Below are 19200 nucleotides of genomic sequence, written 5' to 3' on the forward strand. Positions count from 1 at the left end.
TATAACCTTATTTCATATAGATTATCTTTAGACCATATTTGATTGACGGGATAAAATAAAATAAAATATGCATATTTTGCTTCAAATATGTATATCCTATATAATACATTTCATGTAAAAAAAAAAAGGTAAAAATAATATATCTTAATATGTCTCCTTCCATATTCGATTGAGTACAAAATAAAATAAGTAACATTATAACTCATATTTTATTACCAACCAGAAATAAGATATAATTTATCATCTCCTCTCTTGCCTTATATTGTATAACCAAATATGATAAAGTTTATCTAAATTAATCTAATTGATCCATTTTCCATTTAGTACATATTTCCTTGTTCTGCTTGAACAAAAGGCCCTTGCAACCAATTTTAAGAACACCATTCCATTATTAGAAATTCATTGAACCCACAAGTAATGACCACTATGAGTAGGTTTGTAACTATTATCAAAAAAATATTAATAATCACGAATATATGAATACAAATATTTTGACATAAAATATTACTGATGTAAAAATTAATGAAAATATTAAGAAAAGCCTTTTAAAAATTATATTAGAAGTAAAAATAGATATTTTAAAGTTTTTTTTTTAAATTGATATATATAAATTTGTCATATTTAATAATAATATAATATACATCCATAAAAAGTATAAATTTATTATTAAGTTGCATTATATATTATTTTATAATAATATTATGATAACATGACTAATTTTAAAATATAATTAATGCTAAAATTATGATCTATTTTAATTTAAATGTATTGAATGATATCAAATAAATAATAACATATTTATAATTTTTTAATATTTATATTTTATATTTAATAAATATATATTATATAAAAAGGATCTATTAAAGAAATTATATTTTATATTTTTGGTAATAAATTAAATCAAATGTAAAAATAAAATAATTAAAATTAATTTATTTAATAATTGAAATTTTGGAAAAAAAAAATCTAAAAATGGGTGAAATATTGGTAAAATATCCAAAAATACTGGTGAAAAAAATTTAAAACAATGGATGAAATATTGATAAAATATTTGAAAATATTAATCGATAGATATCTTTCCAGATTTTGTATAGGGATATTTATGGATATTGGAGATTGGGTACACTTTCGCCCATCAAATAAGCTATTGTCTCTGTCAATTTTGATATCTGCAGAGATCATAGAGAGATGCAGAAGCCACAGGGTGAGTCGGTTAGTGGCGTCCACACTGAAAGTGAGACCACTGGGAAGGTCATCACTTGCAAAGGTGAGTGTCTAAGCAGGGATATCACAGAATCAAATTGGTTAATTTGATGAATAATTCAAGAAAATAATTCTTTTTTTTTTTTTTTTTTTCTGGGGCTGAAGCTGCTGTTGTGCTGGGTCCGGGACAGCCCTTTGTCATAGAGGAAATTCAAGTTGATCCCCCTCAGAAAATGGAGGTTCGAGTCAAGATCCTCTATACTTCAATCTGCCACACTGATCTCAGCTATTGGAAGGGCGAGGTATATATGCCAAGCCTCCATAAAAATTCACAACTCAGTTATAATTCTCTGGCTAACTTGCTCACCTCCATGTATTTGCTGCTACAGAGCGAAGCTTACCGAGTGTATCCTCGGATTTTAGGCCATGAAGCTGCCGGGTAAGACATCTATATATTTGCTTGTCTATTCAACAAAAGTTTCCAGTACTTTTATGTGATGTAGCTGTCGCCTGTTGGTGGGGTGCAGAATTGTTGAGAGTGTGGGAGAGGGTGTTGTGGACATGAGGAAAGGTGACCATGTAATTCCAATCTTTAATGGGGAGTGTGGGGACTGCGTCTACTGCAAGTGCGACAAAACTAATCTCTGTGAGAGGTTTAGGGTACATCCGCTGAGGAGCGTGATGGTGAACGACGGCAACTGTAGGTTTTCCACCAAAGATGGGAAACCCATCTTCCATTTTCTCAACACTTCAACTTTCACCGAGTACACCGTCCTTCACTCCGCCTGCGTCGTCAAGATCGACTCCAAGGCTCCTCTCAAGAAGATGATCTTGCTCAGCTGTGGCGTCTCTTCTGGTAATCAAAGGTTTTCCAACTAAAGACGATGATGAATATTACTAAAAAAAATGTTCATGTTGTCCCTTCTGGTTCATGGCCATGCGACAATGAATTAATGGTAGATGTGGATAGATAGCAATGGATACAGGTCATGATCACAAGAACTACACCTCTTTAATCACTTTCCATCTCTTTCCTGTGGGTCACTAGAAGATCCTCCCATACCGTCATTAATAATTCCAAAACCTCCCTCAAATTTTGTTTAAGATCATCTCATTTAGTACCCTCCACCTGTATCATTTTCCTTGTGTTCTCTTATAATTGACGAGGAAACTAGCAAACTGCAGTGAAATTTTATTAACTTTGTATTGTGTTTGGGCAATGGCCATATAAAATGGGCGATGAAGGGCTTGGAGCTGCATGGAACACTGCCAAGGTGCAAGCAGGGTCGAGTGTGGCGATTTTCGGGCTGGGTTCAGTTGGTCTTGCTGTAAGTTCGAAAGTCCTAGGCATATATATTAATAACAATGCCAGATACTAAATGACTGAGAAATATTCCAGAGATTGTGACTGATAACCTTGGCGGTTTTCAATGGTGCAGGCTGCTGAAGGAGCAAGGACCAGAGGAGCTTCAAAAATAATAGGAGTTGATATCAACCCAAACAAATTTATCAAAGGTGCCTAGTGTTTTTATAGAAAAAGATGAACCATTGAACAGTGGATTCAGTAGCGTCAAACATATGTAAAAGTGGTGATTCAACGTTTGATGGGTTCGGTCTAATTCTTCTGATCTTTCTCTGTCTACAAATAGGAAAAGCAATGGGGCTCACTGATTTCATCAACCCAAATGATTCAAAGAACCCTGTGCATGAGGTTAGTATTATACATACATAGCCATTAATGAACCAACCATTTGAATAATCTAGAATTGGAGGACCATGAATCTTGGACCTACGAAACAACTTGAAAAATTGAAGATTAATTAATCAACACACATAAATAATTGTGGAAGCAGATAATCCAGGAAATGACAGGAGGAGGAGTAGACTACAGCTTTGAATGTGCAGGCAATTTGGACGTTCTGAGGGAGGCCTTCTTGTCCACCCATGAGGTATGTTGCTTTCTTTCATTTATTGCAACTACTCTTCTATCTATACATATATACATATCTTCCTAATAATTCAAGTGCCCTTGATACTGTCAGCTAGAATGAGATTAAAAGCGTATGTTTGTAAAGAATATGAATTGGGTGGGTTACATGATAAATTTTGTATAGCAGGGATGGGGTATGACAGTTCTTCTGGGAATTCATCCAACTCCGAGGATGCTCCCTATCCATCCTATGGAATTGTTTGATGGTCGGAGGATTATAGGATCAGTGTTCGGAGACTTCAAAGGGAAGACCCAGCTTCCTCATTTTGCCCAACAATGCATGCGCGGGGTCAGTCACTTTCACATACCCTTTTATACATCAGCTAATGGCTAATGCTTTCTACATATATATTATATGTACAGCTGATGTCATGTTTATGGTTAAATTCAGGTGGTGAATTTGGACGAGTTCATCACTCATGAGCTTCCATTTGAGAAGATAAATGAAGCATTTCAGCTGCTTGCTGATGGGAAATCCTTGAGATGCGTTCTACACCTTTGAGCTGTACCATGCGGGCATTGATCAGTACCCAACTGCATATGCAAATAAACACTGATATACGGCGTGGAATAAAAAATGGGTGGTGATATTGGACTCTTACTCTTGCGTGGAATAAAGAAAAATCACAATTTCTTATATTTTCCATAGTTTCTCTTAAATCTGATAAATTCACTAAATTTAAAAGGAGATAAATACAAAATGACTTAATTTGGTTAAGTTTACTCCTTAATGTCTTATACGGTTATACCCATCAAAACCTACACAAACCTTCATGTCTTCAACTCAGGACCTTGTCCCCCTTAGTGAATTCCTCTAAAAAAAATTTATATAATTTTAATTTTAATTTTATAACCTTTATTTGTTTATATAATATTAATATATGTTTGACATAAAAGGAGAATAAAATTTATGGAAGGATTTTAAATTTTTTCTGTTATATTTTATAAAATATTACAAAATAAATATATTTTAATATATTTGCTTTTAGGATGAATTTTAATTATTAAATAATAGAAAATAAAAATGAAAAAAACCTACATAAATTTATTTTCATAAAAACCAAAAGCTACCTTTGTAAAGATTTCAATTTCTTCTAATTCGTCTTCTTTTTCACTGTATTTCATTCTTATCTACTTTCATTCTCATTCCATTTACATGTCAAAAGAAAAAAAAGAAAAAAAATAAAAAACTATAATTTTTTCCACACCCATCAAATTTACTTCTTTTTTTTGGTATTTAAAAACCCTTACATTATAAAATATATAGTACATTTATGAAAAACAAACTGTGAATTTGAGATCTTAGGCATAATTTTATTTTGAAAATAATTAAAAACTGTTTTCAAGAAGCATTTTTGAAAACTATTCATTTCTCCTTGGATTTCATCCTTCTCTAGTATGGTTATTAATCCATCTCAAACAACCCAAATTTTTGTTGTCCATGAGAGATGATTTATATGCTTAAGTTGATTATACACAAATAATAAATCTATCATGGACTCGTCCTTCCAGTCTCCGAAACGGGCCAAACCTGGCATGAAAATGAGCTATGGCAAGTCAGCCACTTCTCGGCTTGATGCTCCAAAACATAAGAACACGTGGCAGAGTTCAGTGTATGTTTTTCAGGCAACACTCCAAAAAGAAAAAACAACATGATAAGAACATGATAAATCAACAAGAAGATAGTTGAGAACAGCTTAAAGGGTTTGATTTTGGGGACATTCACGATAGTCCATGTTAAGACGCAATCATACATAAGATCTTCCGAAACCTCGAAGTTCCATCCAACTCTACACGTGCTAGAGCAACAAAACGTAACCTGTATGGATCACAAAGATCCCAGGCCAAGTAGCAAAAGATAAAAGAGTATATATGAAACAGATCGACCAGAAGCATTGGTAAACATCTTTACAAGGGTGTGTGTATTTAAATATATAAATTGGGTACTAATATCAGTCTCTGGACCTGCAAAGATGATTAATGTATAGGAAGACGAGGAGCACGTGGCCGAACAGGCGTCTTCGACGGGCTTACCCTGATTATACATAACAGCAAAGGTTGGCTTAGAAACTAAAAGCAAGCAAACATGGTACAAAGATTTTCTTATGAAATTCCTAGTTGAAAACAGAAATGAGAAGACAAAATGAAATCTGACCTTATCGGCAAGGAACCAAGCACAACACCGCTGCAGTTGAGAGCAGCAATTGCACTTTCAGCCTGCAAGAGTAACAACATACATTGCAGATCTATTATCATATATCCTTATAGGGGTGACTTGCAAAATGATTGACTCGCTCATCAAAATCTTGACTATCATCATATATTATGGCAATCCATGTACCAGCAGTGTCCCTTGCCTCATCAGTGAATTCCTCATTTTTACAGCAACCATTGTAAATCTTCCCACAAGTTCAATATCTAACCCAATAATTTATACTAAACAATTTTTTTTAAAATTATTCTTTAAAAAAGTATTTCAGGAGCCCAAAGGGAAGAATCTGTCAGTGTCACTCATCTAAACTTATCCCAACTGTTTTGGGAAGTTGGGAACAACACCTATCTGATCCAACAACCCAAAGCCCAAGCCACTTCAAATAAATTGTACAATGCTACTCTAATATTGTATCAACACATTCTTTAATCAGCATCCATACCTGTGTGTATAAATCTGCATATAAATATACTATTTTAACTACACGTTGCAATCCACCTTTTTTTTTTCCCTTTTTTCATAGGCAAGCAAAGAAATATGTTAATAGCCCCTAGCAAAAGAAGGTAACAAAGTATCGTCAATGCCGAATGAAAGACCCTTTAACTTGAACTTTCAAGGATGTTCTTTAGGCACTCCAGGGCATCTTGGAATTGGTGGAATGATAAGATATCGTTTCGGTAGAGTAACAAAAGCTTACACTAAGCCTGGGGGGGTCTGGGCATTGCTATTGAGTCTAACTTTACTTGAAGGCCTCATGGAGCTAAAGCTTTGGGCTTGTCCAATCTTGTAGTGGAAGGACATTCTGCTATTGTCAGTTTATAGATTTTTATTTTTTATTTTTATTTATTTTTGATAGGATATTGTCAGTTTATGGATGCCAAAAAAGAAAAGAGATTCATGGAGGTTAGACAGACGGCCATGCCAAATATTTGATATTGCAACTGAGTTGGGATGCTCCATTCGGTGGGTTCCAAGCTTAGCTAATTAAGTGGCAGCCATCTTAGCTTTTGCTGAAATTTTGCCTCCTTGAGTTGTAATTAATGTTAGTTTATATTTTGATCTCAGCTTAACCAATCAACAAAGTTTACCATAAACATTGTCACCTCCTCTAAACCAACTCGTTGAAACAACACTCAAAAATGTGCCAACCATGTTTTATTTCTGATGAATTTTAGGAGTAGAATAAAAGTTCTCAAGAGAAACACAGGGCGTATTTGGTTCAATGTTTTAGAACGGTTAACTATTCTCGAAATACAAAAGCCAAAAAACAAAAAAAACCAACAAAAAAACATTCAGGAAAAGCATTGCTTAAAAGTGAAAATGGTATGGCACCCAATTTATTCTCTTGTTGGAGTGGAGTCAATGATGCTTTCTTCAGTTAGAAGGAATCTATTGGGTTAGCATGAATCTTTCATGGGGAAAAAGGGGGAAAAATGCGTGGAGAGTCGCTCACTTGTGCTTGATGTGGACTCATAGGAGGGAATGGAATAGAAGAGCTTTCAATGATACAGAGCAATCCAACTAAGCAGTCAGATCCAATTATATGTATACTTTTTTGAATTGGGCTAGGGTGGTATATAGGGGACCACAACAACTTCTATGTTAGATTTTGTAGACTGATTGAGCTTAAAGCAAGGAGAGAGTTTTTTTTTGTTTCTTAACCTTCTCGCCTATACGGGATTTTTTTTGTATATTCATGTGTACTATGCTCCACCTCCTTTTAGGAACTATTAATATATGTTCTATTTTATCTATCAAAAAAATGAAAACTCCATATCGGATCAATCTCTCTCTCTCTCTTTTTTTTTTCTTTTCTTGATAACCAAAGAACCTCTCATGGCCAAGCACTTAGGACTCTCCATGGGGACCGAAACCTTGGGGTACTAATCGCCCCGCAACAACTTGCACAAAGTAAATTTAGGGTTTCATTTTTTTTTTTTTGATTGGCAAACACACAAAAAGCATATATTAGCAAGGAGCCCCATAAAGCAGGCCCAAAAACATACAGGGAGTATACAAGAGACGCCCTAGGGCACAAAAAGAAGCAGAAATACAATACCAGCCCTCACCTAGCACCTAGCCAATCAAAAAAACCGAGTAAAGAGAGAGGACCTTCATTTACAACTGGTTTAGACCACACCCAAAGATTACAAACAAGAGAATTTTTCAACCTATTCATCGAGAGCTCCTCATTGTCAAAGGCAATCCTATTTCTTTCCTTCCACACCACCCAAAAGATACACAAAGGGGCTGCCTTCCACACCTTTCTACGCTTCTTGCCCATATTAAAGTCACTCCACCCACTAAGGGTATCTCTAACCAAATAAGGAAGGACCCAAGAAACACCAAAAAGAGCAAATAATAATTCCCATAACACTCTAGCCTTGGAGCACTGAATAAGAATATGATCAACAGATTCTTCTTCCTCACAGCAAAGAAAGCATCTGTTGGCTAAGCACCGCCCCCTCTTTTTGAGTTGATCCAAAGTTAACACCTTACCCCCCCCAAGCAAAGAAACACACTTTAGTAGGCACACAAGGATTCCATATAATGTTGATAGGGAATAGAACACCTCTTCTTGAATCTAAAATGCTATAAAGAGATTTAACTGAGAAAATCTCATCCTTTGTCTCTTTCCACAACAAACAATCTTCCGCAAGAGGATTAAGCCTCCTCCCCCGAATTATCACAAGTAATCTCTCCACCTCCTCCACCTCCCAGTCATTAAAGGGCCTAGAGAATCTGGGACTCCAAACCTCTTCACCTCCAGAATGATCCCACATCTCATCTATCCAAGCCTCTTTATAAGATGCAAAGGCATACAAAGAGGGAAATGAATTACAGAGAGTGGAGTTCCCACACCAATTATCTTTCCAAAATTTCACCCTTCTACCATTCCCCACAGAGAAGCCCACCCTGTTTTGCAAAAGAGCACCTTCCTTCCTTATATCCTTCCAAAAACCAACTCCAAAGCCCTCCCTGACCTCTTTAGAATACCACCCCCCTTCTTCCTCCCCGAACTTCCTACTAATGACACGCCTCCATAGATTATCCCTTTCATTCGCAAAGCACCAATTCCATTTACAAAGGAGGGCCCTATTGAGAATAGACAAACGTCTAACTCCCAAACCACCCTTACTCTTATCCAAACACACGGTATCCCATTTTACTAGATGAGGCTTTTTCTCCAAAGCTCCTCCTCCCCATAAAAAATCCCTTTGAATTTTTTCCAATCTTAAACTAATCGCTCTAGGAATTCAAAGTAACGACATCAAATATATAGGCATACTTGATAAGGTACTCCGGATAAGGGTCATTCTCCCGCCTTTAGAGATGAATTGCCTTTTCCACTTGGCAAGTCTTTTCCGAAACCTTTCTTCCACTCCATCCCAAACGGCCACGGACTTATGATTCGCCCCCAAAGGGATCCCCAAGTAAGAAGTTGGCAGCCTACCCACTTTACAACCAATCTCAAGAGCCAACAACTCCAAATTCTCTACTCTCCCAACCGGCAAGATTTCGCTCTTATCCAAATTGATTCTCAAACCTGATAAGGCTTCAAACCACATCAACAGCCAGCTTAAATAAGTCATCTGATCTTGGGATGAATCACAGAAAACTAGAGTATCATCAGCGAACAGCAAATGAGAAACCAACGTCCCGTCACCTCTTCTACCATTTATCTTGCATCCTGAAAGGAAACCCCCTCTCATAGCCCTATGAATAAGCCTACTAAAGGCCTCCATTCCAATCACAAAAAGATAAGGAGAAAGAGGATCTCCCTGACGCAAACCCCTTGATTTGTTGAAGAAGCCCTCTGGAGTACCATTGATTAACACCGAAAAAGTTGCTGTGGAAATACACCAAGATATCCAGCCAATCCACCTCTCCCCAAATCCCATTCTTCGCAAAACCGACAACAAGAAATTCCAGTTTAGGTGGTCGTAAGCCTTTTCTATATCCAGCTTACATAACACCCCGTTCTCCTTACTTTTCAGCATTGAGTCAATTGCCTCATTGGCAATTAGGGCTGCATCTAGAATTTGTCTACCTTCAACGAACGCATTTTGAGCTGAAGACACTACCTTCCCCATGACCTTTTTAAGTCTGTTAGCTAACACTTTTGCCAACAGTTTATACAACCCCCCTACCAAACTTATCTGTCTAAAATCCCTAAGATCCTCCGCGCCCGCCTTTTTAGGGATAAGGACCAGAAAAGTTGAATTAAGGCTCCTTACGAATCTGCCACGCTCATGGAATTCCTTAAAGAAGCCCATAACCTCTACTTTCACAAACTCCCAATTAAATTGCCAAAAGCTGAGAGAGAAGCCATCTGGGCCAGGAGCCTTGTCTCCATTCATATCTGATAAAGCAGAAAAGACCTCTTCCTCTATGAACGCCTCCTCCAACCTGGCTGCCTCCTCACCATCAATCCTATTAAAAGCCAAACCATCCATAGATGGGTGCCATTCACCAGGATCAGTCAAAAGATTCTTAAATGCTCCAACCACCCCTCCCTTAATTTCCTGCTCCTCTGTTAACCAAGTTCCATTCACCTTAATTTAGACAAGCAATTTTTCCTTCTATGAGAGTTGGCCATCTTATGAAAAAAACCAGTATTTTTGTCTCCCTCCTTCAACCACACCTCTCTTGATTTTTGCCTCCAAGAAATTTCCTCCATGAGAACCCATTTTTCAAAATTCTCTTTTGCCTCCTTTCTAGCCTCCAACTCCTCCATGGATAAAACTCGTCCCTTCTCCTGATTATCCCAGAAATCCACTTTATCCAAAGCCAACTTCTTATTCACTCCCACCTTCCCAAAAACCTCTTTGTTCCAAGATTTTAAGATGACTTTCAGTGCCTTCAATTTCTCAGCAAGGATGAAACTAAAGGAACCACTGAATCTTAAACCTTGCCACCACCCACCAAGCAAATCTTTAAAACCCTCCTCCTGAAGCCACATATTTTCAAACCTAAAGGGGACAGGCCCCCTCCTCACCCCTCCCCCGTCCAAGAGGATGGGAAAATGATCCGACACTGGCCTGGACAGTGTACTCTGCACCACCCCGCTAAAGTAGCTCTCCTAGTCCTCCGTCACCAAAAAACGATCAATTCTTGACATAGTTTGGTTGTTCAAACCTCCACTCCAGGTAAATGGCCCCCCCTGAAGGGGGAGGTCCCTCAACTCCAGCTCATCAATCACCTCCGAGAATCTTCTCATTGAAGAAGACACTCTACCTCCTCTTATTCTCTCATTCGGAAACCTGATCATATTAAAGTCACCTCCAATACACCATGGATCAGTCCATAGCCCACGGATGGCCCTTAATTCTTCCCAAAATGCTTCTCTGTATCTTTTTAGCGTAGGGCCATACACTCTTGAGAAAGTCCATCTAAATCCATCTTCCACATTCTTAAAACGACAGGAAATGGAAAAGAGTCCCACTTCCAATCCCATTAGCTCTAGCACCCTGTTATCCCAGAATACTACCACCTCTCTAGCTGCTCCCCTAGCATCCAAATCTCCCCACTCCAAAAATCTCCCCACCCCTAGGCTCCGAACTACCCCTAATGACATCTCAATCATTTTAGTCTCCTGAAGGCAGACTAAATCCACATTTTGGGATCTAATTAAGGCTTTAATTAGTTTCCTCTTATTTCTGTCATTCACCCCACGGACATTCCATGATAGAATTTTTAATTTCATTTAATACACAAAGCTCTGTCCCCTCCTCTTCTAACCGACCCTTTTTTTCTGCTCTCACCATCATAATTAATCGAACATTCTAGCTTTTTTACTTCCCGATCAAACCTTGTCAATCCTAAAGTTCCCTTTTTCTTGCCTTGGTCTCTTCTAGTTTTTAGTTTTAGCAATAACTGTAGGATTTCCCCCTCAACACCTTCAGTCGAGAACCCCAATGCCTTACTGAATTTCACCAAACTACATTCATCCCACTTATTCCCAAGATCCACCCTTTCTTGCATCACCTCAACAACATCTGACATATTATTGCCCTTAGAATTTTCTTTCACCGAGTCCATCATCCACGGGCTGCCATCTTTCATCATTGCACACAACGGAGTTTGATACCTAACACCAACAACAGTCTCGTCTAATCCCGAAGAGCCCCTCACCACCAAAGCCCTCTCACACCCAGAAGAAGAAGAAGAAGAGATGAAATCCCGAACCCCCCCAACCTCCACAAAATTTGACTCGTACCTGGATGCCTCGGCTGCTAGAGCGTCGTTGGTTAACCATACCTTAAACACCATTGAAAAATCTTCAAAAGCCCTCTAATCCCCTCTGTGACAGCAGGCGACTCCCTCGTCATCTCTAACACCAGCCCGCGAATCCTCCTCAATAGCCCTAGCTCCCATTTCCACTTCGTCAACGAGAGAGAAAGCCCTAATACCTTTTAAACCCTCTTCCACGAGCCCACAGCCCATCTCGGCCAAACCTTCCCAGCCCACTAAGGAGCCCTTGATATAAAAGGGCTTCTCCTCACAGCCCATCTGCCATCCTTTTAATATAATGGGCTTTGCTTCCTCCGGCCCAAACAACTGGGCTTCCTCACAATCTAGACTGCTCTTCGTTACCCCAAGCCTGCTTCTAATCTGGGCCTCCCCAATATCAGGCCCAACCTTAATGGCGGCAAGCCCCAACCCAACACCACCCCTTATGGCCACTTTACCTGCTCCTTGACCCCTATTCTCTAGCCTATCCTCTCCATCAGTCTCCTCCACACTAGGCCCCCTTGCAGCTGGCTCCATAGAGAAGATTGTAGCTCCTTTCGAGGAGCTTCCACAGGGCGGCTCACTCTGAATTCCCATCTGCTCCACAAGCTGCGCCTCCTTCTCCAACACGTTTCCTCTGCACACGTCACCTAAACCACTCCCTTCCTCATCTTCAATCTCTGTATCACCTTTCCGGCACCCGCTTCCCGCCGGCATCACCTGAGAATACCAGGGCTGAACTTCCCACCACAACTGGATTGAATAACATCCCGATCCCTCCACCAGTTGAACTGAGGAAGGGAAATCCCTTCCTTCCACCCTCACCAACAATCTAGCCCATTGAAGATTGGCCATAGAAACCGTTTTTTCATCCACTTTAATCAGACCACCACAGCCATCCCCAATCAATTTAAACATCTCTCAACTCCATAGATGAAGGGGAAGGCCCACCACTCTCACCCAAGCCTCTTTAACCATGACTTTATTACCCAAGCAACCCACCTCCGGATGCCATTTTTCCAGAATTAATTCATTGTCTTTCACCCTTCTCTTCCCTCTCGACAAGACACACTCAGCCTCACTTGAACATTCAAACTCAAAGAGCAAGAACCCTCCTCCCAAAACATCTATGTTCAAATTACCTTTTAGGAGCCAAGCTTGACCAGCCCAATGCTTCAGAAAATCCAGCTCTAGTGATGGATTCACTCCATTTTCCCACCTGCCCACTAAACATCGATCCAATAGCTCAACTCTTTCTGGCTTCACCCTCCTTCCCACCTCCAACCAGACCTTATCTCCTATTTTACCCGCTCTAGATTTTGTTACATCCGCATAGGTCCTTGTTTCTAGTTCCAATTCCTTCTTCTGCACCTCTCTAAACAGAGGAGTCTTTAAGCTTCCAATGGGGACTACTCCCAACACTCTCAGCTTCTCTGCCAAAATATTCCACCCACCTGACAGCCCCTTCCCTTCTAGGAAGATTAAGCAAAAACGTTTTGCCTCTACATCACGGACCGAGCAAAAGATAAATCTTCCCGCCTCATTTAAACGTTTCTCCAGCCTGTAACTCCTACCCTCCTCCTCCCATGCATGGGACCAGCCTGTAACTCCTACTTAGACTAACGTCCCCAAATCTGATCCAAGATGTTATACCTTTGCATCTCTCCCAAATGCACCCTCTCAATTTATCACCTGACTCATCAATCAAAATCTCAAAAGATTTTGACTCCACAGCAAACCGAACTCTTCCACCCCTAGGAACTGCCTTCATCAAATATTGCCTTTTTTGTAAATTTAGGGTATCATTAATAGAAGGATTCGAACCCAAGACCATATATAACCTCCAATTGACATCAAATGAAAAGACAAATGGCAAAAAGTTTGACAAAAACAAGTTATTCTCTTATGGTCAATGAAAAGGCAACATCAGCATGATATACTTGTAATAATTACCCCAATTTCCAAGGAAGCACATATATAAATCGAATTTCACATCACTAAGAATGGAAAGAATCAATTTAGGGTCAACCCATGGCCTAGATAGAGTATGGAAACATACAACGACAATTCCTTACAGCATCCATAAGACAAATCCCATTGAGATCATTGGTAGTAGTAGCTTAGAGGATCAAGGTATCTATTATTTAGTAAAAATCTTTCCAACCTGACTAAAGGAACTCCTATTAGAGCTTATAGAAAAGTGCCAAAAGGCCAACCAAAGTGAAAGGATAAACAAAAAATAATTCGTGTCTTACTTAGAGTTTAGTCAATCAATAAAATCCATTACAAATAAGAAGCAACTATGTATACTCTAATCCACTTTGAAAAATTGTACATAAAGGATTATTTGTTAGTTTGATATGCTTTTTCATTGTTATAAAAAACTCTCATATTTCATTCCTTCCAAATGGTCCAAAAATAAGCACAAAGGAGCAACTTTCTAAACTTTCTCCATTTTCTTCCAGACAAAAAATCCATACCAACTCAAAAAAAAACATCTCTTACTAAGGAGTGCATCACCTTTTCTATCCCAAATAGTGCATAAATTAGTTGTCATGGCATGATTGCTTTCGAAATATGAAGAAAAATGTATCAACCATTTCTTCTTCTCCTTTACACAAATAGTATCCATTCAGAATTCTCCAATCTTTCCTGTCTCAACATCAAAATCTTTTCCCATGTAGCTTTCCAAGCAAAAAAGCCAGCCCTCAACAAGACCCAAGGATTCCAAATCATGCTTGTAGGGGATGCCTTTAATCTTTCATTAGATAAGGAACAAAGAGATTTAATTGAGAAATTGCCACATTTTGAGTTCAACCAAATCATCTTATTTACTATATCCCTACAAATTGCCTACCCTTGCAATCTTCTGGAAAAGGCTTCCACCCCTTCTAGCTCCTGATCATGGATCTATCTTGTGACCATGGGGTTCCAACATCCACCCTCCCCTTCCTACTCCCACCCCTTGATTAGCCATGCATCCTTGGCAATGGCTATTGAGAATAACAAGGGAAAACAACCCACTTCCAAAGGGAGTCACTCTCATTAGCAAATGCTCCAAATCTCCAACACCATTTACTGAAACCAATTCACCAACTGCAGCTTTGTCTCCTCCCCCAACCCTAACCACCCCCACCCACCCTAAAACAAAAATGGAAATCTCTTCGAATATTTTCCAACCATAAACAAATCTTTCTAGAGATGACAAAAAGATATGAAGAAAAATGACAATCTAAAAAGAGCTTTGTTAAGGCTTTAGCCTACTAGCTATAAATTCCAATATACTTGCATAAGCATTATTCCCCTAAAAAAAACCTAATCAACTTGATCTTCATTGTCTCAACTCTTAAAGACCCCAAAAAAATCCCCTTGATATTGCTTGAAAAGTATTCATTGGCCTAGGAGGAGACAATGGTGTCACAGTCACACACAAACCGCAATGCGAAAGCTCAAACTTGCCTCATCAACCCAAGTCCCTATATATCCATACCCTTTCAGCTCTACAAAGGACACTATGATAATGATGGGTATATGGAAACTCCTGAAAAATACACACAAGAGCATTTACAGACCCTTATTATGCTATAAACAAATCTAGCATAGCCAACTGGGGAGATAACTTCAATCTAATTTCTGCATCAAAAATTGGACCATGGTTATGGCCAAATACTCCAAGCAATTCATATCATGACAATTACAGTCCTTAAAAGCCCATTTTCACCACCATATTTTCTCCTATATACATTCTAGCTATCGCCATACCCATTAGTGGTCTTTTTTGAAAAACTACCAGGATAGAGGAATCATGACTGCCAAAAAACAAGTTGTCCTCAATTCTTATTCAACCAGGTTGAAGCTAGCAACAATCACATGTCAATTGCACACAAAAGGATAACAGAACTTAAGGGACAATGATTATTAAACCTACCGCAAAATACTGAACATAGAAATGGAAATCTATACATCCAGTAAAATTATCAGCATGTCATCTTAATGATCCAACAACAATCTTAAAGTAAATAGATAAAGAGAAACAGCCAATTACCATTATAAACTCAACAAATGCGATGCGAGTAGAATGATGATAGTCTCCAAGAAGCCTCAAACGATAAACCTGCACCATACAAAATGTTTTCTTAAATTATGCTTCTCAACCAAAACAGCCCAATGTTAAGAAACATAACTTCATTTTCAAGACAGGCATGATTACAAACCTCTCCACAGACCGATTCAAAAAAGAGTTTAACATCAGCTTGAGAGACCTGCATTAAACAAACAAATACAACATTGATTTGAAAAGAAAAAGTGTTTCCTAGTCCTACACCGGAGCACATTCAATATAAAGAAACATAAAAAGTACCTTCTTATCAATATTTGTACAGTAAATTGTTCTTGCACACATCTCGCGTTCATCTTCATTCTGAAGTCCAAAGTACCAACATCATGTTATTAGGAGAGAAACTTCACCAAAACTCCAATTTTCAAATTTTGGAAAATGAAAACGATCATAATGGCAAAGTTTCTCACCCTAGGCAAAAATGTAGGGTTAACTGGTGCAATGGCTGTTTTAGATGGCAGCACCCTCACAGGGTAGTATCCAAGCATTGTCCCTGCCAGACTCAAAGCAGCCCGTGCACCTTCTGCATAACCAAAATACCCAGAGTCAAATAAACAACCAAAAACCTGTGAATTATGCACCATATAGAATTTAGGTAAGTTAATTACTTACCTTCATCAGTAAACTCAACAAAAGCAAAACGCAGAACTGAGTTAGGGTCACCGCATACACGGCAGTCAACAACCTTCATATGTAAATCCTTTTTCAGTAACCTAATTCTGTTTAAAGTAATGAAATAATCTCCACCCAAAAGCAGCAAAAAGCATCAATACCTGCCCACAAGTTATAAATAGAGCTGCAAGCTTCTCTTCAGTAACCTATTGGCATAATTACCAATAATTAGGTCAAACATTTGATGCACGCTAAAACCAGTAAAAGAGAATAGTAGCGGCAACCCAGAACAATTATATACCTGCTGATCAATATCGGACACATACACAGTCCTCCGGATGATTTCTTCCCGTTGTGCCATACTTGTTCGACTATTCATCCTCCGTTTGCCTTGTCCGAAATTATTTTTCTTCTAGACAAAACCAAAAGCACACCAGGATTAAAGATGGTATTATGAACAGGTTCCATTTGTTGAAAAGGAAGAAATGGATGGAAATGCTAAAAATGGGTTAGTTTCTTAAGCATTCCATTTTTTTCCCTCACCACATAATTACAGAAAATAAGGAATCAGAGGTAGGTTATACCCGTCGACCATTAACTTGTCCATTTCTTGTATTGTTATGCGTCTCAGAGCCGTTAGAGTAAAAACCACCGTTCAATCCATTGTTAGCAAGCGATGGAGGAACAAACTCTTCAGCCATGGGGTTCAGCTTAGAGAATAGCTCCTGCAACTCTCTCATATCCACACCAGAGTCCCCATTCCTCTGCAAATGACCACCATTGGAGCGATGCTGCGCAGCTACCGGCCCCACCTGCATATTCTGAACGCCGATCTTCTGCGAGCGGTCAAGGTTGTGCTGAACCGACGCCACCTGAGCCTTGTGACTGCTAACGTGGGCAGGGGGCGCAGCCCCCCTCTCCTGAAACTGTTGTACCTTCATGTATAGGCCCTGATCGTGCGGCCTCAGGATCGGACCGTTACCGTTGTTGTTCTGATGTAAACTCGGATCAACCATCCGAGCCCTCACCAGATGCTCTTGATCGCCGCTTACATTCTGCTCCGGTGCCGCCGCGTCGAAGTTCCTATTCGACGAGCCAACGCTGATCCCCAAATCCACTCCACCATTCTCAACAACGGCCATGATCGAATCCCCCAAACAAAAAAAAATATTTATCTCGACAACTCCTTAACACCTGACTCCACGATTCATCGATCAAAACCAAAATGCCCTAAAATCAAGTAGAAAACACCACACAATGCATTCCTAAATCAAGCCGTACCTCTACCACCACTCCAAATCGTCTCCATTGATGGATTCCAAAAACGCATCGAGATCGCTACGGATAAAACTATACGAAACAAAAGAAAAAAAAAAATTAATCACAACTCAACCCAACAAATAAAACTGGAGAACAAGTATTAAAAAAAACATTCTTCTTTCTTACTTTTAATTTTTGTTTGATTTTATTTAAATTTTTCAGTGATTCGACGAGAGAGCGAATAAGCTCTTCGGATCGAATGTGTAAACCAGCTTCACATCGTCATATGATGGCGATGATCGGGGTTCGACCCATATGTTGGGCGTATGCCCTGGGGTGTGACTTCTATGTGCCATATGGCATGCATGTCATGTGTCCACACATGACGTGGCGAGTAATTATTGGTGGATATATCCAAATCTGCATGCGCGATGATGCTGCTCACCAACTCCCTCACCGTACTGCGTACCTGGGTAGAGGCGTAGTAGAGCCAACACACACTGAGACGCTGGTAACGAAGACCAGTCGCTGTGAGGGTAGTTTCGTGTTTTCGTTGGAGTCCTCGGACTCAGTGTCCAGATCGGATGGCGTTTTGCATCGGCATGTGGCTTGTATCGGAAGCGAGTATCTTTGTGTTCTAAGCTGTACTCTCAATGAGTGCTGTCTGATTAGCCGGGATGTTAATACGAAATTACGCAAATGTCTCGTGTTAATCATATCGTAATCATTGACTGTAATAAAAAATAATTAATTAATTGACAAAAATAAAATGAATAAAAATTAAATTAAATTTAATAAATTCTTTTTTATTATCATCCAATTTTAATTTATATTAAAAATAGGAAAAAAAAATTTATAAAAATATTCCATTTTCCTTATGAGGTGATGTAATTGTGATATTTGATTTCATATGGAGAAGGAAAATTAAATATCATTTAAACTATTACTTTTAGCTTTTCATTAGTAATTTTAATGAGAATTTTAATTTTAATTTTTAAAAATAAAAATAAATTTGGATTCTTGTTAAATATGTTTGATTTTTACATGTCTTCTCTTTGGTTTTAAAGTTTATAATAATATTCCCTATAATGTCACTTCAAAATTTTGGAAATGCAATCATTGAGATGCTATGGTTTAGAAATCCAAATATTTTTAATATGTTGTTAACATTTTTAAAAATAATTTTTATATTTAATATTTTATTTTCAATCATTTTATATATTTATATAATTATTTAGAAAAAAAACATTTAGTAAACAAATGAAAATAATTATAAACGTTTAAAAGATATTTTATAAAAATATCATATTTTTTATTTTTAAAACAAAACTTAGAAAATAGTGTTTTTTTATTTTATCAAATGTGCTTTTATTTGAAAAATATAAAATTGTTCTTAAAAACAATTATAATAAAAGATTTTAAAATTCATCTCTTTTTTCTTTTTTCTTTTTTCTTTTTTTCAACAACTTTAAATTTTTTAAAATATATCTCTCTCTTTTCGTGTGGTGTATAAAGAATTCAAGAATTTGAAAATATATAAATATTTAAATATTTTAATTATATAAGATTTTA

General features: G+C 38.1%; 2 protein-coding genes across 4 annotated transcripts; one reads left to right on the top strand and one right to left on the bottom strand.

Annotated features, from left to right (window-relative positions):
* The first annotated feature begins 1150 nt into the window (after window positions 1–1150).
* Window positions 1151–3830, top strand: LOC100256495 (alcohol dehydrogenase-like 3). Its single transcript, XM_002272312.4, has 10 exons — window positions 1151–1267; window positions 1369–1505; window positions 1593–1642; window positions 1731–2059; window positions 2449–2531; window positions 2643–2718; window positions 2853–2914; window positions 3057–3152; window positions 3321–3482; window positions 3585–3830. The coding sequence occupies exons 1-10, from the start codon at window positions 1189–1191 to the stop codon at window positions 3693–3695; spliced, it is 1185 nt and encodes a 394-aa protein (XP_002272348.1). The 5' UTR covers window positions 1151–1188; the 3' UTR covers window positions 3696–3830.
* A 1049-nt stretch (window positions 3831–4879) lies between these two features.
* On the bottom strand, window positions 4880–18139 carry LOC100261591 (polyadenylate-binding protein-interacting protein 11). 3 transcript variants are annotated; one of them, XM_010661916.3, is made up of 12 exons: window positions 17815–18139; window positions 17650–17718; window positions 16953–17562; window positions 16670–16780; window positions 16530–16574; window positions 16369–16441; window positions 16167–16279; window positions 16000–16059; window positions 15854–15901; window positions 15685–15753; window positions 5349–5410; window positions 4880–5228 (listed from the first exon to the last, which is right to left on the bottom strand). In XM_010661916.3, exons 3-12 carry the CDS (start codon window positions 17508–17510, stop codon window positions 5171–5173), a joined length of 1197 nt encoding a protein of 398 aa, XP_010660218.1. In that variant the 5' UTR covers window positions 17511–17562; window positions 17650–17718; window positions 17815–18139; the 3' UTR covers window positions 4880–5170. The 3 variants fall into 3 exon arrangements, with proteins under 3 accessions (XP_010660218.1, XP_059598767.1, XP_002272303.2); XM_059742784.1 differs by having other exon boundaries at window positions 16670–16777; window positions 17815–18136; XM_002272267.5 differs by having other exon boundaries at window positions 16953–17718; window positions 17815–18136.
* Window positions 18140–19200: the final 1061 nt, after the last annotated feature.

The sequence above is a fragment of the Vitis vinifera genome, chromosome 2 (assembly GCF_030704535.1).
Source record: "Vitis vinifera cultivar Pinot Noir 40024 chromosome 2, ASM3070453v1".
Classification (NCBI taxonomy): domain Eukaryota; kingdom Viridiplantae; phylum Streptophyta; class Magnoliopsida; order Vitales; family Vitaceae; genus Vitis; species Vitis vinifera.